Source organism: Coenobita brevimanus, chromosome 35 (assembly GCF_032717465.1).
Source record: "Coenobita brevimanus isolate Jiangsu-jjx chromosome 35, ASM3271746v2, whole genome shotgun sequence".
Classification (NCBI taxonomy): domain Eukaryota; kingdom Metazoa; phylum Arthropoda; class Malacostraca; order Decapoda; family Coenobitidae; genus Coenobita; species Coenobita brevimanus.
Window position 1 is genome coordinate 17,776,425 of NC_136988.1, and position 27,696 is coordinate 17,804,120.

The 27,696-nt window shown below is 40.9% G+C and overlaps 1 protein-coding gene across 1 annotated transcript; it reads right to left on the reverse strand.

Annotated features, from left to right (window-relative positions):
• Positions 1-56: 56 nt before the first annotated feature.
• aph-1 (gamma-secretase subunit Aph-1) lies at positions 57-27,291 on the reverse strand. The gene is made up of 6 exons (XM_080269637.1): positions 27,064-27,291; positions 22,017-22,136; positions 20,893-20,993; positions 18,780-19,030; positions 17,242-17,413; positions 57-139 (listed from the first exon to the last, which is right to left on the reverse strand). Exons 1-6 carry the CDS (start codon positions 27,174-27,176, stop codon positions 126-128), a joined length of 771 nt encoding a protein of 256 aa, XP_080125763.1. The 5' UTR covers positions 27,177-27,291; the 3' UTR covers positions 57-125.
• Between the last annotated feature and the right edge of the window lie 405 nt (positions 27,292-27,696).

Here is a 27,696-nt window from a genome sequence, read left to right on the forward strand (position 1 = left end):
TTGGCAATTGCTAACAGGTTCCTGGGAAGAAGCGGAATATTTGAAGATCTGACTGACTGTGGGCAGAGCTGGGCTGGGGTAGGGTGAGGACGAGGTTGAGGGCAGTGAAGGTGAAGCCAGGATAATCATAGCCGGGTGTCTGAAAAATGCCAGGGGAAGATGACAGTAAGATGAGTTGACATATCTAAATTTCCTGTCACAATAAGAACCCTTAATTTCAGCCTTACAATATGCTGGCAACCTACAGAGCATCGGAGAAGTCAATGTACTACTGAAACAATAATAAATGACATAGCTCACACAACTGTACCATACACTGTCACACTCTAACACATATCACACACTACCACATCACACACTGCAACATCACATTACCCCAAAACCATACCACACACGACCCTGCCATGTCCTGCCACATCTCTCACTTCTTAGTAAACTGAGACTTTTCTAACAGCCTGTAGCATTGCATCCCAACTTCAGAGAAATAATAATAACAGTAATAACAATAATAATAATAATAATAATAATAATAATAATAATAATAATAATAAATAATAATAACAAAAACAATAATAATAAAATAATAATAATAATAATAATGAGAATGCAACTTTTTTTTTTTTTTTTAGTTGTACCACAAAAAAGTGTCACCAGTAAGCACACCTGCCAAGGGTCACAAAAAATTATGCTATCAATCTGTGGTTAACAAAATACAAGGTGACTCATACGTAATACTCCTTCACTCCACCTGGTGATTTCCTGTGTGTTGCTGGGAGACTCAATTGGTGTTATCAATCATTTAAGCATTTCCTACATGCACTACCATACCCAGGCCCATACCAGCAGACTTAACCATCCCTGCAACACATAAGATATCACCTGGCAAATTGTTAGTGGAGTACTATTGGCCAACCACCCTATATTACACTAACAACAGATCCCAAATATCACAGTCAAACCAGCCTATCAACCCAATCAACAATGAAGTAAGGATCATTTCATATCATTAAAAAGGCTCCAGCATCCTTGCATGCACTGAACTTAGTAGCCTAATGGTGGCTCTCCACGCTGTTCAATCTCTGGCAGCCTCCCTGTTCAGTCCCTTATCCCTGAGGTCACACTTTAACACCTCATCCCTGGGAATTTTCAGTCTGAGTCTAATAACCCTATCCCCAATGTTCACACTTCTCACTTTCCACACCTGGATAAGCCATTTAGACTGTGGGTTTTTTTCTATACCTATATAAATACAGTATTCTGGTAGTAATCAGAATATTGTACAGCATCTAAACTGAACTTGGATGGGGGAACATGCCTCTTGAAAAAAAATAAAAATAAATAGTCACTTGTACTGTGTCATTATTTTTACAACAACCATGCAAGTAGCTAGCAAACGTTACAGAGGTTTTACTAGACTAATGCTTTTGCTGTGTTTCCCAAGCCTGCTATACACTTGCTACTCTAACTTGGCCAAAAAACTGCCATCTCTCCATCATCCATGCTAAGCTGCATCAGATTAACACAAGTATGATGTTAAGTCACGAAAATGTGCCACGGCATGGATGTAAAGCCAGACTGTGTGTGTGTGTGTGTGTGTGTGTGTGTGTGTGTGTGTGTGTGTGTGTGTGTGTGTGTGTGTGTGTGTGTGTGTGTGTGTGTGTGTGTGTGTGTGTGTGTGTGTGTGTGTGTGTGTGTGTGTGTGTGTGTGTGTGTGTGTGTGTGTGTGTGTGTGTGTGTGTGTGTGTGTGTGTGTGTGTGTGTGCACCAGTGAGGTATGGGAAACTGCTAAGGACTGAAAATCTAGGTCAAGTTACGGTGAATGAACTATAGCATCAGCAGCGGTGCACCGAGTCTACGTGTCTGCAATAGTCTATTACACAACTCACAATAGCAATACACAACACTTTATCGCTTCAATACAACAGATATCAACTACTTCACTAGGATCAGCTGTTCATATCATTTCATATCACTTCATTTTATATTGTTTATAAAGATTCCAACAAGCTTGCATGCATCAGCCTTGGTCAGCTAATGGCAGCTCTCCATGGTGCTCGATCTCTGGCAGCCTCTTAATTCAGTCACTTGTCCCTATTAGTTTAGTTTATTCTTGCTGCCTCCATACGAGAGAAGCCATTTGTAGTGATGGGGTCTGAAACAGTTTGCCTCTACCTCTTTACAACCAAATTTCTCTCACTAAGATGGATAAAATTGTTTGAAAGTGGCAATCTGGAGGTTATGAGAGGGACAGGATATGAAGGAGGGTGCATGAGAGTTAGCAAGTTGGAAGGAGGAGGAGACCAAGGATGAGGTGGACGGATATGTTAGAGAAGCTGGGTATATGAGGGAGGAACATAGTAGGAGAGTCCATGAAGGAGGATGTATGGCAGTGGAGAGAGTGGCAGCAGAAGGAGCTCATGGATGACACTGAGGAACATGGTAGGGGAGTACATGAGGGTAGATGTACGGCAGTGAAGAGAATGGTAGGATGAAGTGGAAGGATGATAAATGGTACTGGGATTGTAAGAAGAAGTGGGCTAGGAATAATGCTGAGGGAAAGGACAGTTGGAATACATGCAGGTAAATGAGGTGGCTACTAGAGAATTCCTGTGATATATCTGTGTAAGCCACCCCTCACACACACATGATGCAGTATCAGGCTATGAATACCAATGATAGTTGGATTACACTGTCTGATAGATAAACAGATAGACAGACAGACTGACAGATAAACACAGATGGATGAATAAGTGCAGAAGCAGACACAAAGATAGATTAATAAACAAACATATATATTTCGAGAGATAACTAAAAAGGTATACAAGATGGTCTGTATATTGCACAAATCTTGACATGTATCTCACATTATAGTTTGCCTGCCTCATTAAATTAGTAATAAATACAGTATGTAATCACTGGATGTTAAAGCAGACACTATAAAAATGGTTGTCGAAAGCAGATTACCATATGCTGTAAGGCACACACTGGTAATTATAACTCAGCCATCCTCCAGCACATTTGATTTTACCTGCAAAATCACAGCATGGAGGTGCAATATATGAACCATCCTGTATATACCGTACAGGTGACGGGTTTACAAACACATTTAGCATCAATTCCCTGTTGTAACTGTTACTTATTTCCCAGGAAGGACAAGGATTGGAGCATTCAAACTAGTTCCCATGTCCTCTGCTCCTCCTATAAAAAAAAAAATTAAGGTTATGAGAGGGAAAGCTGCTCTGGGTTTATAGAGGATATTTGAAAGTTTTTTTTATGAAGTTTATGAGGTTATTCTACTGATAATTTAGAGTGCTATATCAAATTCTTAACTGTTCTGGAGCTACAGTTACTCATGAACGGATGTGTTAATTATGAGGGTGGCTATTTTCTCCCATATGGTCATTAGCAAATGTAGATCCATAACAGCTGATATTTGGTTCCATGTTAATAAAGGATTTCATTTCCTCTACATTAGCCACAGAATAAACTCCTGACGTTCTAAAAAATCTCACTGGACACCCCCATATGTCTTATTTATCAGCAATGAGATGGAGAGGTGAGTGAGGAATTTCCCATTTCTCTAAGTTTCCATGCAAAAAGAAATCTACAGATATTTTGCAATGTGGAACACACTGTTATGTATATGTCTGTGAATCCCACCCCTCACAGACAGGGATGCAGATACAAAAAAGTGGTCCATGCTCAGATAACACATGCTTGTAAAGTAGTGTGTGATCCATACTCAGACAAATGCATGCTGGTAAAGACAATGTGTTTGGATACTCACTGTTGTATGTTTTGAGCAGCGAGGGTGAGGGGGGTGAGGCCCACGTCAACAGTTTGCTGTGTATCAACTCACCAATGACAATACGCAGCCGCATGGAACCAAACACTACTATTACCAAAACAGTTCACTCCCTGTTACACGTTGCTTTATTTAACGTTATTTTGGGGCATTTAATCTCTTTCAGGCAATGACACATTTTTTTTCATTTTATGTCATTTTTCTGCATCTAACCCTATTAATTTGATGATGAATTTTATTTACCTAATTCATGTCACAAATGGAGAGGGATGCCTTAAATGGCCAGGCAGCTTCACTGTTTGGTTATACGGTACATAGGTCCCTCACTTCCTTCCCTGTCCCTAAAAAGGGCAGTGAACTGCAGGAGGAGGGCAACTTCAGCCTGCAATCCACTGTGTACACATCCAGATGAGTATGGGGTTGCAACTACTATTACTGTACTACTACTACTAATCGGTTACTGCCAATACCACCACCACCATTGGACGATGTTATTCAACCAAGAATGGACTTTTATTAGTGACGAGGTCAACAATCCCTATATCTAACTCCACTAGTTTAAAAAAGTTTCTTCAATGCAGAATAAAACTGTCTGGTGGCAGCAAGAATTATCATATAAATACACCACTAGACTGATGAGGTTAGGTCCATATCAAACTATACAAGATTACCTATGAGCTCTTTGAATCTGAATATTATCCCTTTTTAGCTCATTCTTTCCTCAGGCTATTTTCTTCAGCTTACACAGGGCTGTATTTTTGTCAGTTAAGGAAACTCCCAAACACCTCTTCCATCATGATTTATTTTTGGATATGGCTGGATGATTTCCTTTTGCATGTTATGTATGTAAAGTGAGCCAATATAGGAAGAATTTACACAACACAGAAGGGGACAGTATGGTGTAATGAGCCAAATACATTGCTTAGAAAAGGGTGGTAGGGAGCTTCCTTACCTGATGAGAATATCGGCCACAGACTGCACGTACAATAGTACCAGTAATTTTAGCCTCAGGTTCATCTGAAATGTGAACCAGGTGGACTGCAGACTCAACTTGCCATTCTGCTGTAGCCCACCATCTTCTCTTGGGAGACAGGGAGGTGGCTGAGGGACTTTGGTATAATTTTGTATAACCAGGCAGTTGTGCCACCTGGGAATACTGGTGCTACCACAAAAAGGCGTCCCTCCTCTGTGGCGAAGATGTTAATGACACCTACACCTGACCTCTCCTGTTAAAAAAATGGCTTGTAATCTGAGTAACATCATCTGTCAGTACAATAGCAAGTATAACATGAAAAATACATCACCAAATTAAGGATACAGCTGCACCTACCACCTCTTCCTTAGCATCTTGCTATGCAATTTACACCTTAAAACTGTTTTGTATGCTATTTATTCAGCTGTAACATCAACATACAGATGTAACATACAAGAGGACACTAAAGTGTAGTGCTCAGAATAACTCACTAAGGAAGAAGTGTTACACAGGCTCGTATTCGCACTGATTAAGAAAGCTCCCTAACATCTTTTCCTTGCTTATTTATTTTTGGATATGGCTAATATCATTTTGTATACTGTTTATGCGGAGTGTGGTGATATTAGAATGAATTAAGCAAAACAGAAGAGGACAGCAAGGTGTAACAAGTAAAATAAATCACTTAGGAAGATGTGGTTGGGAGTTTCCTTAACCGATGAGAATGTGGAACAAAATTTCTAGACCCACACAGAATACAAGCCACCGAGCAGCATGGAACCCAACCCTCTTGTTATCAACCTTCATCACAAGATAACAAAATGAAAAGAGGCATCGTTGACCCTTTTATTTTTATTTGCCAGCCAATTACCAGGTACTCAGCTTTGGGGTGGGGGGTGGGGGGATTTTTTTTTTTTTTTTACACCTGGAAGGATTACGTGTATCATGTTCTTGGCCTTTGGTTATTTTTTCCTCTCATGGAAAAAAAAAAAAAAAAAAAACTCACTAACCCTACTGTAGCCCTCTGGCTCTTTCCAAAGTGGAATAGAATTATCTGGCAGCACCAAAAATTGACAGGCAAAAAAAATAAATAAATAAATAAATAAAAGACCAGATTCAGCCTAAGGAGTATTTTGTATTTACTTCTTCCTACCATGAGAAAATGTTATTCAGGCCTTTGAACCGGAGGGCAAAGATATGTATCGTTTATAAAAGGCTCCAACATGTTTGCATGCATCGGCCTTATTCACCTAATGGCAGCTCTCCAGCTGCTTGATCTCTGGTAGCCTCCCTATTCAGTTCCTTATCCCTGGTCACACTCTATGACCTTGTTCCATGTTTTTGGGGGCCTGCCTCTCGCAACCTTACCCCTAACGTTAACACTTCTCACTTTTTGCACCCAAATGTCATCCTCCATCCTCTCCACATGCCCAAACCATCTCAATCTACATCTCTTCACTGCAACACCAATAAACAAATAAATAAATAAAAGACCAGATTTAGCCTAATTCATTAAGTCCAAGGACAGGATTTTAATTTCCTTCTTGTTAGTATCAGAACATTTTATTCAGCATTTTGAACTAGAAGGCAAAGATACAACCTTCACAACCTTCCTTAACCCTTTCACTACTAAAAGTTCATCTTAAATTCAACAACAAATTAGAGAAGATACCAAGAGATTACAATGGATTAAGGCAACTACCTAAACCACCCAGCATCTGTGGTGTAAGTAGCCTCATAGCTCCTGGGGCAATGCAGGTGTTGAGGATTTTAACTCTTATAGCACCACAGACATCTTCATTTTATTCTTGCCATCTCCAGCCAATGTTATTCAGTTTAGGGAAGACTTTGTTTTTATCATTTCTTGGAGGAGGAAACAATTTTGTGGTCTGGCCTTTGGTTCCTTTTTCCTTGCTTTAGGAAAAAAAAGATCCAACATACGATGCCTTTCCAGCACTGAATACAAAGGTGTAGTAACAATAAGAATAAACTATGTACTGAGAGGGAAAGGGAAATGTTCCCCTGAGCTAGACCTTATTAGATCATATAGCCCTGCTAGGTGGCAGAACGGTGCTACCCCTACCAGCATGGCAGCTACAGGGCGAGGCTTGAATTCACGACCCCCCGAATTCCCCAATCCCAAGTTCGATGCTCTACCACTGAGCTACCCTGCCCCCTATGTACTGATAGGGAAGTCTTCACACAGTGGCACCTGCATAACTAGGCAATTCCATGATCTGGTTATACAAATGTCCCTTAACTTCTTTTCTATCCCCCAAAAGGAGGATGGCGGATTGCAGAAGCAGGGAAACTTCAACCTAGAGTCCACTGGATTGACATCTAAATAAGCCTGGGACCAAAATAACAAAAACAACAATGAATAAACTAAAAAGGATATCACTTGGATTATCCTTCATATTTTCTGGCAGCTGTGTCAAAGCTTAATTATATTTGCTGAACTACGTATACTCAGTCCATCCATTTTAACTAAAGATGAAACAAACATCTCAGATTTTAAGCTGCAGCAAGATATTAACACAAATATGATGCTAATCACAAAGAAGTGTCATGGAATGGATGTATCAATCAATCAATCAATCAATCATTTCCTGTGGCACCCTCGGGGATGCATAGGGCCTCGATGAACTCACACCACCACATCCTATCTTGTGCTAACTCCTCAAGATCTCCCCAACACTCATCTCCAGCTTCCCGTCTCATTGTCCTCACCCACGTCTCTTTTGGCCTTCCTCTACCTCTCCTACCAAGTGCCACCCACCCTGGTGTACCTCATACTATTCCCTGTCTCCTATACACATGTCCTAGCCACTTCCATCGTGAGAATCTAACATATTCATCGATCGGCTGCACTCCTGTTATTTCTCTAATTCTACTATTTGGTATCCTTTCCCACCACTTAACTCCTAATATTCTTCTAAGTGCTTTATTTTCAAACACCAAGAATTTATTTTCCATAGTCACTGTGCTGTACCAAGACTCGTGTCCATAAATTAAGATACTCCTAACCATTACCTTATAAAGTTTGATTTTTGTATGCACAGAAAAATTTTTATTATTCCAAATATTTTTAAGCATTCCCATTGCCTGATTAGCCTTCTTTAACCTTTCCTCGAATTCAAAGTTCAAAGAACCATCCTTGGCTAAATAAGTACCTAAATATTTAAACCTATCAACTTGCTTTACAACCATACCTCCAATTACACATTCCTGTGCATTTTCCATATTCATATTGATTATTTCAGTTTTTCCACAATTAATAACCAAACCCACCTTGTGACCTTCACTCACCAAACAGTCCAACACTCTCTGCATCTCTTCTGGCCCATCACAAATCAAAACTATATCATCTGCATAATCTAAATCCAAAAGTTTCCTATTCTCTCCCCAAAGTATACCAGCACCGGTTTCTGTTCCAACGCGTTTCATAATGTAATCAATGACCAATATAAATAGTAAAGGCGATAGAACACCACCTTGAATTACTCCGGACTTGACTTCAAACGAATCACTCAGACAACCATCAACCATCACTTTACAAAATGTGTCCTCATGCATGTTCATAATGACCCTCACAAACTCCTCTGGTATTCCATAATGTCTCATGATCTTCCCCATAGTCTCTCTCGAAACACTATCAAAAGCCTTTTCAAAATCAACAAAACAAAGACTTAACGGTACTCTCATTTCATTAACTTGCTGCATCAAATGCCTAACTATAAAGATATGATCATTGCAACCACGTCCCTTTCTAAAACCAGCCTGTTCATCCCTCAGAATACCCTCAACCACCGGCTCCAACCTATTTAACAACACTCTACTGAAAACTGAAGGTATTTTTACACTGTCACTGAGATATGGGAAATAAGCTGCAAAAGGACAGAAATCTCAACCATGATACAGAGAATGAACTATACGAATACTGAAGACGGTTGGTAAACAGTTAATTCCATTCTATCTCTTTAAGGTGTTAGACCCCGAGCTACCACAGTCTACTACATTTACAGGCATATGACCAGCCTGCCTCCATTAATGTTTCTCCACCACCAGACTATGCTTTGCATTTCTCCACCACCACACTAAGCTTTACATTTCTCCACCACCACACAATGCTTTACATTTCTCTACCACCACACTATGCTTTACATTTCTTGTCCACATATGACCATATGAAACATGATGATGATGATGGTGATGAAAACTTATTTACACTGAGCTGAAAAAACAGAGACTGGCTTGGATGATAAGACTTTTATAAATACTCTTAACCTGTCAATTATCATGTAATAATAATAATAATTAATTATTGTTGTTGTGGTTTGTGCTCAAATGGACATGAACTCAGTTGCCCTTCTCCTGCATTCCACCGCTCTTCTTTCAGGGGATGGGGGAAGTTGAGAGGCACAGCATAACCAGGCAACAAAAGCACTCCACTATACTGGCACCACCACATGAAGGCACCTTTTTCCAGCACTAAGCATAATATATGAATAATGTAACCGAACCTGTTGTGTACCAGGCAGGGGATACCAATGCAACACATCAACTCCAGCAACTATAAATACTGTAGACCCAGGCTGGTAATCTCATCAGTTAAGGAAGGTCCCTAATACCTCTTCTTATGCAATGTATTTTGCTTATTACGGTATACCTTACTATCCTCCTCTGTGTTATATAAATCCTTCGAATATCACCTACTCTGTATAAATAACATACAAAAGGAAATTAACCAGCAATATCAAATAATATATCACTAAGGAAGAGGTGTTAGGGAGCTTCCTTAACCCCCAAGAATACCATACCCATACACTTAGGCAATGGGTATTTAGGAAATTATAGTGTGAGTACGAGGAACAAGAGGGAATACTGTGATTAATGAGTGAAAATTCGAGCTTAAGCATTTTTATTTACAAGGCAAACTGACAGCTGACTTGTAAATTAAATAATACATTTAAGTTCACCAGCCTTGCTTAGACCTGAACAACAAGCACTCCTCACTTACTGCAATGCCTTAGCATACTGAATTATAGTTTAAGTGCATCTGGAAACTTTGTAGTACCTCTTCCTTAGTGATTTATTTGGCATATTACAACATTCATTTGTATGTTATTTATATCATACTGCAACTGACATGGTTTCAATCAATAATATATAAGAGGCCATAGAGTGTAACCTCAGGAATAAGCAGCTGAATAGCCAGAGATTGAGCAGTGTGAAGAGGCACTATTAGGTGACCAAGGTTGACGCACACTAGCACGATGGAATCTTTATAAATGATACGACGATACTGAAGTGAAACACGCAGAATTAGTGACTAAGGAAGAAATATTACAAATTTCCAAAGGCACTCACAATTCAAGCTATATTCTTGCAGGTTCGGAAGTTCTCTAGCTCCTCTTCCCTACCAGTTTACCTCTGAATATGCCTCATTCATGTTCTCATCTATGATACCTATGCAAATTTTACCCTTGTTAAAACTGTTGAATTAATATGCAGGTGAATATTATGGTGTAATCCAGGCTCCTCTGTATGTGAAGCCAGTGGACTGAAGGAAACCATCCACTTCCACCAGGCACTCCCAGAGATCTTTTGCTTATGTTAAGTTGAAGAACTGACTGTGATTTGATAGTGTGGTGCATGAGGCAAAAAGGTGTGTTGTGGTGTGGAGGGTGGCATGGTGGTACAAGTTGTATTTTGATGCACTGCATCATAAATAAAGCTACTAAAGCAAGGAAGGGTGATGAAGGTGTAAATGTAAAATAAATCCAAAGCCAAAGGTGCTGGGGAGTCTCTTTAACTGACGACAATAACAGCCCTTGTGTATGAACAATCTCTCCTCCAATATATAAAAGCAAAATAAAATAACAACACCCAAAAAGGTTAAATTCCTTGTACTTTACCAATGATTCACCTGAAGATCACCAGTACGCTAATACATATTTTTACATATTAGTGACTCATTTCATAATTCATTTCACACACTATTCATTTCATTGTGTGTGTGTGTGTGTGTGTGTGTGTGTGTGTGTGTGTGTGTGTGTGTGTATTTACCTATTTGTAGTATACAGGAATTGAGCAATGCCTGTGTTGTCCTGTCTCCATATCCATATTTATCTAGTTTACTTTTACACACATGAATGTTTTTCTCCTGCACCACCTTTTCGTCTAAGTCGTTCCAAATACTTATGTATCTACTCAATATACCTAATTGAGATACACACAAAATATGCTATGCTCGTGGGTTCCCATCGCTGTTTCTCAGTAGGTCAAATTTAGCTTTAAACTCATTTAAGTTTTTGGACTGGATGATCTCTTTGTCAAGGCTATTCCATAAATCTATACTTCTGTAAGGAAAGCTATGTTTCTTGATATCCTTCAAGCAACTTGACTTTTCAATTTCATTCCATGTCCTCTTGTTGCTCTCTTATCCCATAAAAACAGATCTTCTCGGTCAATTTTATCTACTCCCACCATGGTCCTGAACACTGCAATCATGTCTCCCCTCTTTCTCCTTTCCTCTAAGGAAGGCAAATCCAGCTTTTCCAGCCTCTCTCTGTATGACAGATCTGCTAGACTGGGGACCATCTTGGTTGCTGTTCTTTGTATTCTCTCAATCTTGTTTATATCTTTCTTTTTGTGTGGGGACCACACAACTGCTGCATATTCTAACCTGGGGCGGATCATGGCCATTATCAATTTTTTCATCATCTCCTCATCCATATAATGAAATGCTACTCTTATGTTAGTCAGGAGTTTATAAGTCTCTCTAACTATCTTATTAATGTGCTTTTCAGGTGACAAACTATCTTGGACCAACACTCCCAAGTCATTCTCTTCTCTCATTTTTGTGATTAATTCATTACCCAACAAATAATTCAGTGATGGCCTCCTGGTACTTTTACCCATTTCCAATATTTTACATTTCTTTACAGTAAATTTCATTTCCCACGTCCGGCTCCATTTGTGTATCCTATCCAGATCCTCCTGTAGCATTTTACAATCCTCCTCAACCTCTACCTTCCTCAAGATCTTTACATCATCAGCAGACAGACTTGCATAACTGTTCACTCCATCTACCATATCATTTACGTAAATCACGAACATTACTGGCGCCTACACCGAGCCTTGGGGGACTCCACTTGTTACTTCCCTCCATCCAGACATCCTATCCTTTATTACTGTCCTCATTTGTCTGTCCCTTAAAAAGTCTCTCATCCATTCCAGAAGTTTCCCCTTCAGTCCTCCTATATATTCTAGTGTGTGTGTGTGTGTGTGTGTGTGTGTGTGTGTGTGTGTGTGTGTGTGTGTGTGTGTGTGTGTGTGTGTGTGTGTGTGTGTGTGTGTGTGTGTGTGTGTGTGTGTGTGTGTGTGTGTGTGTGTGTGTGTGTGTGTGTGTGTGTGTGTGTGTGTGTGTGTGTGTGTGTGTGTGTGTGTGTGTGTGTGTGTGTGTGTGTGTGTGTGTGTGTGTGTGTGTGTGTGTGTGTGTGTGTGTGTGTGTGTGTGTGTGTGTGTGTGTGTGTGTGTGTGTGTGTGTGTGTGTGTGTGTGTGTGTGTGTGTGTGTGTGTGTGTGTGTGTGTGTGTGTGTGTGTGTGTGTGTGTGTGTGTGTGTGTGTGTGTGTGTGTGTGTGTGTGTGTGTGTGTGTGTGTGTGTGTGTGTGTGTGTGTGTGTGTGTGTGTGTGTGTGTGTGTGTGTGTGTGTGTGTGTGTGTGTGTGTGTGTGTGTGTGTGTGTGTGTGTGTGTGTGTGTGTGTGTGTGTGTGTGTGTGTGTGTGTGTGTGTGTGTGTGTGTGTGTGTGTGTGTGTGTGTGTGTGTGTGTGTGTCTGTGTCTGTGTCTGTGTGTGTCTGTGTCTGTGTGTGTCTGTGTCTGTGTGTGTCTGTGTCTGTGTGTGTCTGTGTCTGTGTGTGTCTGTGTCTGTGTGTGTCTGTGTCTGTGTGTGTCTGTGTCTGTGTGTGTCTGTGTCTGTGTGTGTCTGTGTCTGTGTGTGTCTGTGTCTGTGTTTAATACATCTAAGTTAAGATCCAGAATGGTGCACAGAGATATTCTTACTACATCTTGATAATTTTATTAGTTCTGTTTTAAGTAAAATAAAATCATAAAAGCTACCATTCCATCCATTCCTTACCCAATCCATCATTGCCCCAACATATGCATAGTGATCTGGGGTTATACTACTCAGTCCCAACATTTAAGCAAGGGTGATCAGCTTCACTTGCCTCTGAGTGGCATTACAGGAGCAACAACCCTAACCACCTTACAGATGAAAACTCTGACAGGCCACATCAGGTTGGAGTGCCTTAACCCACTAGACCACCAGGGACCTAAAACTTACATAAGGACAACATCAATACACAGCACAAAAACACACCCCTGATCACAGAACTGACCCATGAACAGGAAAGTACCGGCTGTTAAGTGTAATAGGGATCCATCCATCCATCCATCATCCAATCTTATATTGCTCCACGAGAAGCATAGGAGCCTGGAGCTAGGCAAGTTGGTCCTGACATTTAAGATGAGAGTGACCACCCTCACTCATCCCTGAGTGGCATTACATGCGAAATAAACCCCAACCACCCCTTGGATATAAAGCTAAACAGGCTCAATGCAAATGGAGTGCCTTAATTACTCATTAAACCACCAGGTGCCATAATTTGGTTATATGGTTACCACCCAGCGTTGTAAATGGTTCCCTGGTGTACAGGTAATCATTTGGTCTCAGTGTAGAGTCACCCATACGCAAAAGAAAGAGGAAAGAATGAAGGAAAGACAGAAGAGGGACTGTAAAGTCACCCGTAGGCAGAAGGAAGAGAAATGAATGAAGGAGAGAAAAGCAGAAGAGGAAGGATGGAAGAGAGGAAAAGGGCAGACAACCAAAGCAGCAACACAAGAAGGATACCAAGACAAGAATAAATTATGGTGCATTATAAAGGTGAATGGGTTAAGTATGACCTGCTAATACTGTCTAGTACCACAGATTATATACTCTGTTGATGCCTGGTGGTCCATTGGGTTATGGGGCTCCAACTGGATTTGGCCTGTTGACATATGAAAGGTGGCTGGGGTTTACTGTTCACATAAAGCTAGTTAGAGAAGAGTGAGGTTGGTCAACTTAGCTTTAAATGTCAGAAACAAGCAACCAAACCCTAAGTCCCTAGACTCCAGATGGAACAAAAAAAGGAAAGGACTGGATATACTTTTGCAGCTGCTACTGTCAGAATCTTAAATTTGGGGCTGTTATTTTAATTTTTTCTTGTAAGGAACAACCTTGCAGGTTTTTGGCTTTTGGTTCCTTTTTCCTCGTCAAAAAAAAAAAAAAAAGGGAGGACAATTTGATTCATCCAAGGAGAGACACCTTTAGTAATGTGATGGCTTTTCCGTGTCGTCCTTTCTACCACTAAATGATGTAATATGAGATCGTTGATGGTGTAAAAATGGCAATGGGTGGTGTAAGTGGATGCAAGTTTGTGGTGAAAGTGGTGTATAATGGTTGTTGTGGTATAGGTGAATGGTGTTAGTTGTGCTGGTACTGTATATGTAATTAATGGAGGAATGTTTGTATCTTGGGCATCCTGTACCATCACAACCAAAAGTATGTTCATTTAGGCAGCACTGTGTACTAACTTCCATCATTCTCATTCCTACTTGAATATCACAGAATATCCAATCCCCTCTTACTTTTCTGTTGTGTACTTTATACTACCGTATCGTTCGTGTCGTATCGTTTATAAAGGCTCCAACAAGTTTGCATGCGTCAGCCTAAGTCACCTAATGGTGGCATTCCACACTGCTTGATCTCTGGCAGCCTCCCTATTATAAAAGATTTCACATAACACCTTCCTTTGTCACAGCTGGCAGGGAGAAGTCAGCAAACTTTTGAATGTGGCAGTAACAACCATGACTAAGCCCTGTATTCTTGTCAGTTAAAGAAGATCCCTACCACCTTCTTCTATGCAATTTGTTTTGCTCTTTGCACCTTACTGTCCTCTTCAGTGTTATGTAAATTTTTTAAATATCGCCTTGCTATTATAAATAAGGAGCAAATGGATAATAACCATCCATATGAGATGTTAGGGAGCTTCCTTAACCTATGAGATACAGGCATTAGAATCACTATTGGTACCTGAACATCACTAACACTAATAAAATGTCATACAATTATTTACAGCTCAATCTACAGCTACCAGACCTCCCTTTACCCACACAAAACAGCGCTGTGGGACTTTCAAAACATGAGACCAAGCTAGTTTTCAGCATATTTAATTTTTCCCATACAGAATAAGTAACAAAAAAGGAAATTTCTGAATGTACAAATGGGTTGTGTGTGTGAGACTTGGCACTGATGAATAGGTAGAGAAAACAGGCTGAGATGATACAATATACGCATAAGAAAGAAAAGAAAAGAAAAGAAAGACACACAGACACAGTTTCAACAACAGTCTTGGAAAGTAAGATTAAAAGCAATGTTTGAAAAGGAAAATCACAAAGAGATATGGAAAGATGTGAAGTAAATTGGTGATGATATGATGGCAATACCAGGGCCTGTATTACAGTCGCTTAAGTTAGCTCCCTTCCAAAGTGATTTGTTTTGTTTATTATACCTTACCGTCCTCTTCTGCATTATGTAAATCCTTCCAGTACTGCCATACTCTGCACAGATAATGTACAAAAGTATATTAACCAGCATCCAAAAATAAACTGCTAAGGAAGAGATGTTAGGGAGCTTCCTTAACGACAAGAATACAAGCCCAGGCTACTGATAGCACTGACTGGCTGAGAAAAGTTTAACTTACTATAATAATGTACTTTTTATTGCATTCTTGTTGTCTCCAAAAGATTGTATTCAGCTGGGTTTATGACTGAAGAGCTGAGAGGAGGGATGGGACTGGAGTGTATTGGCACTGAGATGAGGGATACATTGAAATGGTATGGGCATGAAGAAAGGAAGGATGGGACTGGAGTGTATTGGTGTTGTGACGATGAGGGGCAGATGGTTTGGACACGTGGAGTGGATGGAAGATGACAACTGGGTGCAGAAAGTGAGAAGTGTGAATGTTGGGGATAGGGTTGTGAGAGACACACTGAAAAAGACTAGGGATAAGGTCATGCAGAGTGACCTTAGGGATAAGGGACTGAATAGGGAGGCTGTCAGAGATCAAGAAGCATGGACAGCCGCAATCAGGTGACCAAGGCAAATGCATGCAAGCATGTTGGAGCCTTTATAAACGATATGATACAATAAAAGACAGGAGAGACTTTCCAAATGGATGGATTAAATGCAGCCTTCATTAACCCCTTCATTACATGGATGCTCTCCTAAGCTGTATAAAATCAGTTAATAACAACAAAAATGATAGGCAAAAGTACATCACTATAGGGTTGGGGTAAAGCAAGGAGGAAGGAGATTGCGGATGACTCGAAGATGATGGTATGAGGTTACTAAAGACAGTTAGAGGTTGTGAAGATGCTGAAATGGTGATGACAGACTGTGACAGCATTAGGATGGCTTTAGCATGTGGTAGATGGCATTAAGATGTTGTCATGATGTTAGAATGGTAATGGCAGGAATGAAGGTAGCGTGATGGTGTGAGAATGTAAAGGGTACTACAATGGCTGTGAGTGTGATGGCAAAATGAGGTATTGGATGATGGCATACAAGACTAACACCACACCATAGTCAACACAAAAATATCATTACTCTAACAAACTTTACAGAACACAGGATGAACAACTGTTGCGTTATGCTCTAAGTCATACTTCAATGAACAAGTGTGGTAATATTTCAAAGTTTCACATTTAGGCAAACCAACAAGGCCACACTCTGAAATTTTATCTTCTTATTATTACCATATGTAAAGAAACACGTCGTTCAGGATCAATTTGTGACTTATGGGCAATGATATTTTACTGTTGACTTTACAATAGTCAGTCCTCATTTAAACTCAATGATGTGTGCTGGGAAAAAGAATAATTAAAGTGCAATAACTAAGAGACATACCCGTTACTTTGGGCACATGGGTCAGGGATTAAAGGTACACCCACTACAAAAATATTTGTTACCCCTGGGTGCAATGAGCTTTAAAATTATTGTAAAAGTGAAACAGTGTTCATTTGGTACTGCTGGTATTTCAGAAGCCTTTGTCTGTGTGTCATGATGTATCACACCACAAGAGTATCAAATATTTTTTTGTGGGTGTGCAAGAAACACTCATGTCTGACTTCAAAACACCATTGTAATGAATCACAATCAACCTGATGCAAAGAATAGGTATTAATTCATCAGCACATAAATAATGAACTGTAGTTGTAGCAACCTCAAGTGAAACAACTATAAATGAGGACTAACTGTAAATATACGCATTATCACTCCAACCCTCAAGGCAGCCCACAGCAGCGGGTCCGATGTTAACGTTAAAAGTGGCGTCAGGAAAAAGCTCTCAGAGTCCACCTTGTGATGCCGACTCGGATGGGACCTGGAGGACAGGTGGTGGACGAGGACGCAGGGCGGCAGCCAGGGTGGTGTGTGACCCTCCCGCCACCACCAGTGCCAGACCACCAGACAACAGCGTCAACACCCACACCGTAGGGATGGTAACACCGTACATTGGGTTCATCAGCGTCTGAGGGAAGTAATACAGTACCATAAATATATATATAAAAAATAATTAATTTGGTTTCACGCCAGGTATCCCCGAAGGGCTAAGGCGTTGCCCCTTGGTAGAGGACTTTTGGACTGGAGCGTGTAGCATTTTATGACCGGATGCCCTTCCTGATGTCTACCAATGACCCTTGGGTGGATTCGATCCCCCGACCCTTCGGTCAGAGCGGAGCGCTCTAACGCACTGAGCAACGGCTGCTACATCACATATGCCTATCTATCTATCTATCTATCTATTGCCAGATGCCTCATACCAATATATAGTATGCTCTCTTTTGTTTCATACCCACATAATTGGTCTCCAATTAAATAAAATACAGTAAAACCTCACTATAATGGATTAATTGGGGGGAAGCCAGATCTGATAAAACCAAAAATCTGTTATATCCAATGGTCCCCCCCTGAGACGGGATTTCAAGCACATATATGAAAATAAATGAACAGCTACAACAACATACTCCAGTATTAAAATGAATACTATACCCATTTTACACTAACCTGGCCCAGTGTTTTGTCGTTTTGCAGTTTATTTCACATCCTTGTCACTGTATTTCTTCATGAAACACAAGTACTGCTACCCACTGTGCCCCAATTAATGGACACTGTTCATTATAGCCAATGGAAATCCAGTGGCTTTTTAGTGTCTTAAATTTAATATCCTGTCTATCAAGGTATGTTAATTCAAAGTTCTACAGTATGTATTTTTTTTCAACTTGCTGAAAAATCTCTAATTTTAGGATACTAAGAGAGAAATGATCGCACATACAGAACTAAACATTTAAAAACATACAGTATACTTCAGCACATTCTCTATGTCTATCTATCTGTTCTATCTATTGCCAGACGCCTCAATCCCGTTTGGGGTGGCCGCAAACAAATCGCCTCCAAGTCGCCCTGTCCCCCGCCATTTCACTACCCTGCTCCCAACTGAAACCCCCCTCTCTCATATACCTCTCCACCCCATCCCTCCATCTCATCCTCGGCCTCCCCCTCCCTCTTCCCCCCTCGACCTCACTCACATACACTCTCTTCGTCAGTCTTTCACCCTCCATCCTCTCCACATGTGAGTATGATAAAAAAAAATGTACTGGAGAAATTTTACTTACTTTTTTATGTATGAAGTGCAGAAGTTGCCTTCCCTAAACTGCAATTTATGGATTCAATAAAGGATATCTACAACTTCATTCATTACACATTAGTTATACAAATAGTTACGGATGTGTGTGTGTGTGTGTGTGTGTGCGTACATGTGTGTTTGGAAGAGCAGATGAGAGAGTGAGTGAGTGACAGTTGCTAAGTGTAAAAGGGTACCGTATCCAATTACTCACAATTCCAGAGGCTATAAAGTGGCAAAGTATAACATATGCCAGCTGTAGATATGCCCGTCTGTGTAGGGCATTGAAGAACAGCACACCCCAGAACACATGCAGGAGTGTGAAGGCTAGACTGGTGACAGCTGAAGCCACAAAGAAGTTACCCGGGTCACCTTTGAGTCCCATGGTACCGGGTCCAGTCATGTCCGCCAAAACGTTGACCAGGGAGAATGCACCCGAGATTATCCCAAACCCCAGACCTGATACTGTAAAAATGAAGGGACATTGCTGTTATGGCAAAAATGACATGGTTAGTTTTTTCTTTATTATTATTATTGCATGGAAGATAGACCAACAGGCTAGAAGTCCACAAGATTGTTCCTTCCAAGAAAAAAATATAGAAAGAAAGAACAGAGCCCATTTCAAAGTAGGGGGAATGAATGATGATGGGATGGTGAAGGTGGATTAAAAGGGATGTGAGTTTATGTTCATATGGTGAGAATGAACTTAAACTGGGTGATGATGAGAGGACATATGAGATGTAGGCTCCACATCACCGTGTTATTTGGTTATGTGGTTAACACCCAGCATTGTAAATGGGTTCCTGTGTTACAGGAAACCATCAAGCTTCTCAGTGTAGTCACCTAACGAAGAAGTAGACAGCACTGTATCATGTTTTTGGATGATGGTCATATGGAGAGAATGGATGAGAAGAGGGTTTGAATAGGGAATATACAAGATGTGATAATATTGTTATGGTAAAACTGGTAGCTATGGACATATGGAGAAAGCAAATGATAATAGGTTGGTGAAGAGGTACAGTATTATCGGTACATAAACAAGTACAAAAGTAGTAGACAGACACAGGGGTTTCTGTGCCCTATTATGGGATGTCAATAAAATCTCTGGGCAGGAAGTACGAATTTCAGGACACTAATATGGAACACTACTAAGCATCAATAATGGGTTTATTGGTAAAGCACCTCATGTCTGCAACCCATCACTGATAAATAAATGATCATGGCTGCTTCTAGACATACACCCACAAAGAAAATATTTGCTTCCCTTACAATGTGATACATTATGACACATGGACTGAGGATTCTGAACTAAAACCGGTACCAAATGAGCAGTTTCACTTTTACAAATAATTTCATAGCTCATCACAATCAGGGGGACCGTAACAAATATCTTTTTTGTTGATGTACCTCCTCATCCAAACATCCACAAACACCAGAGGCAATACCATACCCCAGAAGCATGGTGAAAATATGGTTAAAAAGGTATTATACAGAACATAAAATTTGCATTAGTATTTCAAAAAGACATCATTTTTAAGGACTGTGTTCAAACAGTCACAATTATTCCATAAGTAAGCTACTGTAAATAGGAGGACAAGGGAAAACCAATATCAAAGGTGGCAATGGTACTTGAACAGACAACATGTTTTTAAATTACTGAGGATTTAACCCCTAGGCTGCAGTGGCCCTAAACATTTCCTATGTCCGTGGTGGGAGAAAACCTCCCCCCCCCCATGTTTTGACCCACTTATACCAAACCAAACAGGATGACATTTTAGTCAGACAAAGTTTACACTCCACACTGATGATTCACGACCCACTCATCAAGCATTAGCACGCAGTAGGTGCAAAAAAATGACAGAAAGGTTCACAATATTTCACACGGGTCTTCAGGGATGTAAGAAGCAGTCTACTGATTGGCATTTCCGGAATGCTGTTTGTAGCCGAGGGGTTAGGAGAAAAATTATATTGACAGCTTACTGTAGTTACCGGTTTGCAATTATAAGTTATCATCATTCTCACCAACCTCACCTCCTTTCCCACATAGGGGGAGGGCTGGTACAAAAATCAAGGAATAAGAAAGAATGACAGTGAAAATGGTGAAAGAATGAGGCAACATACTAGAGTGAAGCACTGACAGAGAGTGTTAATGAAAGCAAGTGCCCACAACGTGAGAGTCTAAGGTACAGAAAAAAAAAAAAAAAAAAAAGCTAAGTGAAGGGAAAAAAATAAAAAAGTAAGTAAATGACTGAACAAGTGAAGTAAATATAAGTACTGTAAGTGAAGTATGAAGCAGGAAGGTGAAACACAGAAAAAGCAGGCCTCACCATATGCCAAGATGTGTTTATTCTCAACGATCTGCATGTTGCCGTCACTCACTTTCTTCAGTCCCCCCTCTGCCTTCTGGATTAGCAAAAACCACAGGAACCTGGTGGTGAAACCCTACTATTAGGCTATACAGGACAGACGAAGTGAGATTATGTCAGGTTAGATGGGATTCGTTGTCAGGTTTACGAGGTTAGGTTAGGTCAGACAATACCGGTAGTAGGGTAATACAGTCTACCTATCTATCTATTGCCAGATGCCTTAATCCTGTAAGGAGTGGCCACAAACAAATTGCCTCCATGTTGCCCTGTCCACTGCCATTTCACTGCCCTTCTCCCAGCTCACACCCCCCTCTCTCATATACCTCTCAACTCCATCTCATCCTTGGCCTCCCCCTCCTTCTCCCCCCTTCCACCTCACTCACATACACTCTCCTCGTCAGTCTCTTGCTCTCCAACCACTCCACATGACCAGATCACCTCAATGTGTTTCTCCTAACATTTCCTATCACATCCACATCCACACCACAATGCTGTTTCTCTTCCTCATTTGTCAGTCTGTCTCTCAATGTGACTCCACACACTCCTCTCAAATAAAACTGAGATAATACAGTAATAATCATAATAATAATAACAATAATAATAATAACAGTAACAATAAAGATGGTGACAATGGTGACAAAATGATGTCAAAACACAGCTTGATGGCCAATTGTAATCAGACCAGAGCTAATCTGACTAGTAACCAAGGAGATTCATTCCTACATTGACACGAAGACTCATCAATATCACACAAGGCCTATCAAATTTCATGCACCCCTAACTTTGTAATCAAACTGTGGGAGAGAAAATAAAAAAATAATGTTAAAAAATAATAAACAAACTGGTACAAAAATAAATAAATAATGGTAAAAAAAATAAATAAATAATAGTAAAAAATAAATAAATAAATAATGGTACAAAATAAATAAACTGGTAAAAAAATAAATAAATAAATAATGGTAAAAAAATAAATAATAGTAAAAACTAAAAAAATATTGGTAAAAAATAAATAATGGCTAAAAAAATAAATATATAATAGTATAATAAATAAATAAATAAATAAATAAGTGGACTGCACCACTAACCTGAAGAGCTCCTGGAATAAGACTGAGAAGACAAGGCCAAAGACCAGCGTATCCTGTAGCTGCGTCACGGCCACATACAGGATGGATGATAACAGTAACGCCAACAGCCAGAAGAACGCACTGGAAAGACAGAAAGCATTTACAATTGATCACATTTCCTACTGCCTATGATCTCCAGTCTTTTTGTTAGCAGTGTGTCCAGGCATCTCAAAATGAATGGATCGTGAATTTGGCACTCTGTTGTTTTTTTTTTTATATTTTTTTCTTGGAAGGAACAATCTCACAGGCTTCTGGCCTTTTGTACGGTACTTTCTTCTTTGCATTAAAAAAAGAAAAAAAATGAAGCCACCATTAACTAATACCCCATGAGGTCTATCTTACACTGAATAAAATCATCTGGAGGCAGCAAAATTAAAAGGCAAAAATATACCACAGATTGAAAGAGCTACACATACATAATTAAACTGTAATTATCTTGATAATTTCTACTCTGCAAAAGAAAAAAAAAAAAAAAAAACATGATGAAAGAGTTAGTGTTTTGTAGCAACTTTAAAAAAAAAAAAAAATACAGTACTGGTATCATAATTTCCCTTCAAAACAGTTTATAATAACCAGCTTTGGGTATCACTTTAGAAGTAACCAACGTTACCAATTTTCATTATATTACATCCCTGAAATACTCTAATTAAGACTTACCTTTTAAGCCTAGTTTGAGTTGGGGGAGTAAATTTTGTTGGGGTAGTCATATAGTGGCTTAGGTTAGGCTGTCGCTCAGTGGCGGATGAATGTTGCGCCATATTGGCTGGTGCGGGCGTGTGCACTCGGTCTATGTCAGGCCCTAGATTAGGCCTAGGTTAGGTTAGTTTGGGTTAGTTTAATGCAAAATGGTGTGTTTTTAATTAATCTTGATCTTGATTTTGGGGGATAAACCCACTTTTGGAAATCTTACTCAAAATTCCAAAAGGGGGATTTCCCCCCCAAAATGATGGTCAAAACTAATTAAAGAACAGTATTTTGCATTGGAAACCATAAAAATAATACCAGGTAATAAAAAAATACTAAGGAACGGACAAAGGACATTCTGAGAGTAGGAACGTGGAATGTGAGAGGAGTGAATGATGAAGTGAAAGAGAGAGAGATTGTCCAGGTGCTTGAGGATGCAAAAGTGGATATATGTGGATTGACTGAAACTAAATGGAAAGGTGAAAGGATGAGAGAATGGGAATACGGTGTAGGTATATGTGCGGGAGTCAGTGAGAATGAGAGGGCAAGAGAGGGAGTATGTCTGATGATAAGCAAGAAGTGGAAGGAGAATATAAGAGAGTATGGAACAGTGGGTGCAAGGATTGTATGGGTGAGGATGAAAGTAGGTATACAAGCATGGGCGATTGTATGTGTGTATGCTCCAACAGAGGATCGAGTGGCAAGAGTGAAAGATGAGTTTTGGGCGAGAGTAGAAGCATGTATGGACAAGTTTGAGAGGAGCGAGAGAGTGCTGTTGATTGGAGACATGAATGGCAAAGTCGGGAATGTACGAGTGGATGGAGTGGTTGGTCAGTGGGGTGTGCCAGCGGAAGTAGATGGGAATGGTAGTGCTTTGGTGGACATCTGTGCTGGTAAGGGGTTGGCAATAGCCAACACCTACTTTCATCATAAGATGATCCACCGGTATACATGGAGAGTAATAAGGAGGATGGATGGTGAACTTGTTGAACGAAAGGCAATGATAGACTACGTGTGTGTGGATGAGCGAATGAGAAGACAAGTGTTGGATGCAAGGGTGTGGAGAGGGTGGGGGAATGGAGTCTCGGACCATCACTTAGTGATGGCCAAGGTAGAGCTGCAAAGAAAGTGGTTGAGGAGGCGAAGGGGAAGACAGGAGGAAGCAGCTCCTGTGAGAAGAGTGGAGAAATTGCAAGATAGTGAGAAGAGGACAGAGTATAAGAGCATAGTGGAAGAAAGATTGGGAAGGTATGAGCTAGAGCAGATGGAAGGGGTGGAAGACGTATGTAAGATATTCCCGGAAGAGATAAGCGCAGCGTGTGAGGCGGTTTGTGGAGTGAGGAGGAGATGCAAGGGTGTGCAAGGGACAGCATGGTGGAATGATGAGGTGAAACGAGCTGTGGAACAAAAGAAGAAGACATATGGTGAATGGTTGGCGAGTAGAGGTAGGGGAGAAGATGAGAGAGAGAAGAGAGAGGTATATGTGAGCAGGAGAAGGGAGGTGAAGAGACTGGTGAAGGAGAGTAAGAAGAAAGTGGATGAAGAGTTTGGGAGGAATCTGAGTGTGAAATGGAGGGAGAGTAAGAAATTGTTTTGGAAGGAGGTAAAGAAAGTAAGGCAGTGTGAAAGGGGAAATAGTAGGGGAGTGAAGGATAGGAATAATAGATTGTTGGTGGAGAAGAGAGAGAAATTGAGGAGATGGAAGGAGCACTTTGAGGATTTGTTGAATGTAGAGAGTGAGAGCAGTGTGAGTATAAGTGGTTGGGGAATGGCTGGGAGAAGAAGAGATGAGAGGAGGGAGGAAGAGATCAGTAGGTCGGAAGTAGTGGAAGCGATGAAGAAGATTAAGCTGGGAAAGGCCCCAGGAATTGATGGAATGTGTGGTGAAATGCTTAGGTATGGGGGTGAGATTGTTGTGGAGTGGTTATGGAAGTTGTGTAGATTGGCTTGGGAAGAGGGAAGGGTTCCAGAGGACTGGAAATCAGGTATAATTGTTCCTCTGTGCAGGGGAGGGGGGGAGAGAGAAGTGTGTGGTGACCATAGGGGTATTTGCCTTCTTGGTGTGACTGGTAAAATATGTGGTAGAATGCTCATTGACAGGGTTGGGCATATGACAGAGGAGCTAGTTGGGGAGGAACAGGGGGGATTTGGGAAGGGAAAAGGGTGTGTAGATCAGATGTTTGTTCTGAGGTGTTTGGTGGAGAAGTGTCTGGAGGGGGGAAGGAGGGTGTACGCTGCCTTCGTGGACTTGGAGAGAGCTTATGACAGAATGGATAGGAGGGGTATGTGGAAGGTATTAAGAATATATGGAGTGGAGGGGAAGTTGTTGAGTGCTGTGGGGAGTGTGTGCGAGGGAGCTGGGGCTGCGGTGAGAGTGGATGGTGAGCTGAGTGAGTTCTTTGATCTCAATGTGGGACTGAAACAGGGGTGTGTGGTGTCTCCATGACTGTTTGATATATATATGGATGGGGTCGTAAAGGAGGTGCAGGGTGGGGCAGTGGATGTGGGGGTGGCCCTGGTGGGTGGGGGTGAGATTTGGAAGCTTCCGGTGTTGCTGTTTGCTGATGATGCAGTGTTGTTGAGTGGGGATGGATGGGAGTTGCGGGGTTTGGTGAATGAGTTTGGGACAGTGTGTGCGAGGAGGAAGCTGAAAGTTAATGTAAACAAAAGTAAAGTTATGGTGTTTGAGAGGAATGAAGTCACAGAGTGTGCAGTGAGGTTGGATGGTGAGGATATGGAGAAGGTGAGTGCATTCAAGTGCTTGGGTAGTGTGATGAGTAAGGATGGAACTTTGGGGGATGAAGTGCGTGAAAGGGTACAGCAGGGAAGGAAGGTTGTTGGCACACTGAAAGCAGTGATGAGAAATAGGGAGGTGAGTGTGGAGGTTAAGAAGTCACTGCATGATGGTATTGTGATCCCTACCCTGACGTATGGAAGCGAGGCGTGGACCTTGCAAGAGGGGAACAAGTCAAGAGTGAGAGCAGTGGAAATGAGTTACTTGAGAGGAGCATGTGGAGTGACATGGAGGGACAGGTTGACGAATGAAGAAGTGAAGGAACGTTGTGGGGTAGATGTGGATGTGGTTGAAAAGATTAGAAGAAATAGACTGAGGTGGTTTGGACACGTGGAGAGGATGGAGAATGAAAGACTGACTAAGAGGGTGTATGTAGGTGAGGTGGAGGGAGGGAGAGGGAGGGGTAGACCGGGGATGAGGTGGAGGGATGGAGTTGAGAGGTATATGAGGGAGGGGGGGGTGAGTTGGGGGGAGGGGAGTCAAATGGTGGGTGACAGAGTGACTTGGAGGCGTTTTGTCTGCGGCCACCCTTTGCGGCATTAGGGCGTCGGGCTATAGATAGATAGAGATAGATAGAATAAAAGAAAACGTTGGTTACTTCTAAAAATTTACCAAGCTTTGTACCGTATCAGCAAGCAATACAAATACTGGATTAAAATATATACTGGTATATAAAATAAAACTTGCCTAGCATAACAAAATAACTTGAAAATAACCTCTAATAATGTATCACTGGTATTACCAAAAGAGATACTGGCACAGAAAAACAAAAAATAACTGGTAGGGTAAACTAACACATATTACAATACTATACATAAATAAATGAATTAGTTTTCCCTACGTGTCAAGTGGGGTTGGTGGAGGATTAGTGCCCCTCCCTAGTAAAACAATTAACTCTGAGCCCTTGGCCACCCCGTTTGGGATACATGGCATCTGGCAATGAATGAATGAATGAAAATCAATCCCTTCATATGCAGCTGGCTATCAGCACTGCCAAAAACCTTCCAGCTCTGATCAGTGTTGTTTTATTTGATACTGATAACTGATAATGCTTACTATTTGTTTACTTTAACCAGGAATAAAAACGGCCATCTCTCAATGCTCAACACTGAGCTGTAAAGAGAGATTTACACTACTGTAGAAAATGGGTGTTTTTTTCTTTCTTAATGTATGGAAGAAGGAACCAAAGACCAGCAGCCTGTAAACTGTTCCCTCCAAGAAAAAACAAAACCAAGATAACAAAGAGCCAAATTCAAGATCCACCATCAAGTTACAGACATTATGCAGGCTGCAGCCATTACAATGTATTATTCTGTCACTGAAGTATTGGTAACAGGCTGCAAAAGGACAAATGAAAAAAAGCTCTGCCTATTTAAAATGAATGAACTATTGTACACTGAAGTGAAAAACAAAAAGTAGGGTCATGACCGCCCACGCCTCTCCTGTCTCTGCCTACACCTGTGCCAATATCCCTCCAGTATTTAAACCAGGCGCCTGTGAGTGTTTTGGTGAGATATATGCGTGACATACCTGGCCACCAGCATGATGGTCCTGATGGGGTCCCTGGCGATGGTGATGGAGAACATAGCCAGGGGCGGACCAAACGCCAGCAACCCACATCCGAAGAACTGGGCCAGCGTCATCCTGCCTCCTGTGGCCTCACCCTTCCCACACAACCCTGTCTTAGGTCACACCCTGCCCCTCAGCCACACCCCACACCCCTCACACTAATATTTTGCCTCCAAGAGAAAACACAGAGCTGATGTGAGTCACGATCAACACAGTTCCTCTGCTTCTTGTTGACACTCAGGCTTCTCCACCAATCACCTGTGAGGCGCGTACTGAGGCTTCACGTTCCACCCAATCACATGCACCATTGCTTTCTGTGACTTAGCTGTCAAACTTACCGCCAAAATCAAAATAATGTACTGGCCTGTATAATTCATACCAAACATTTTTCTGTCAGTGACCACCATTATCGTTTTGATAATGTGAGTGAAATGAAGACTAATAAGAAGTAAAGAGATAAACATTCTCAATGAACCACTTCCCTGCAATTACAACTTTTCTATTCTATTACCTCTATCATCACACTTTTATTCATTTAAAGAGATCCATCGCGATGGTAAAAATCTGTAAATACAGCTTATATACCACATGATC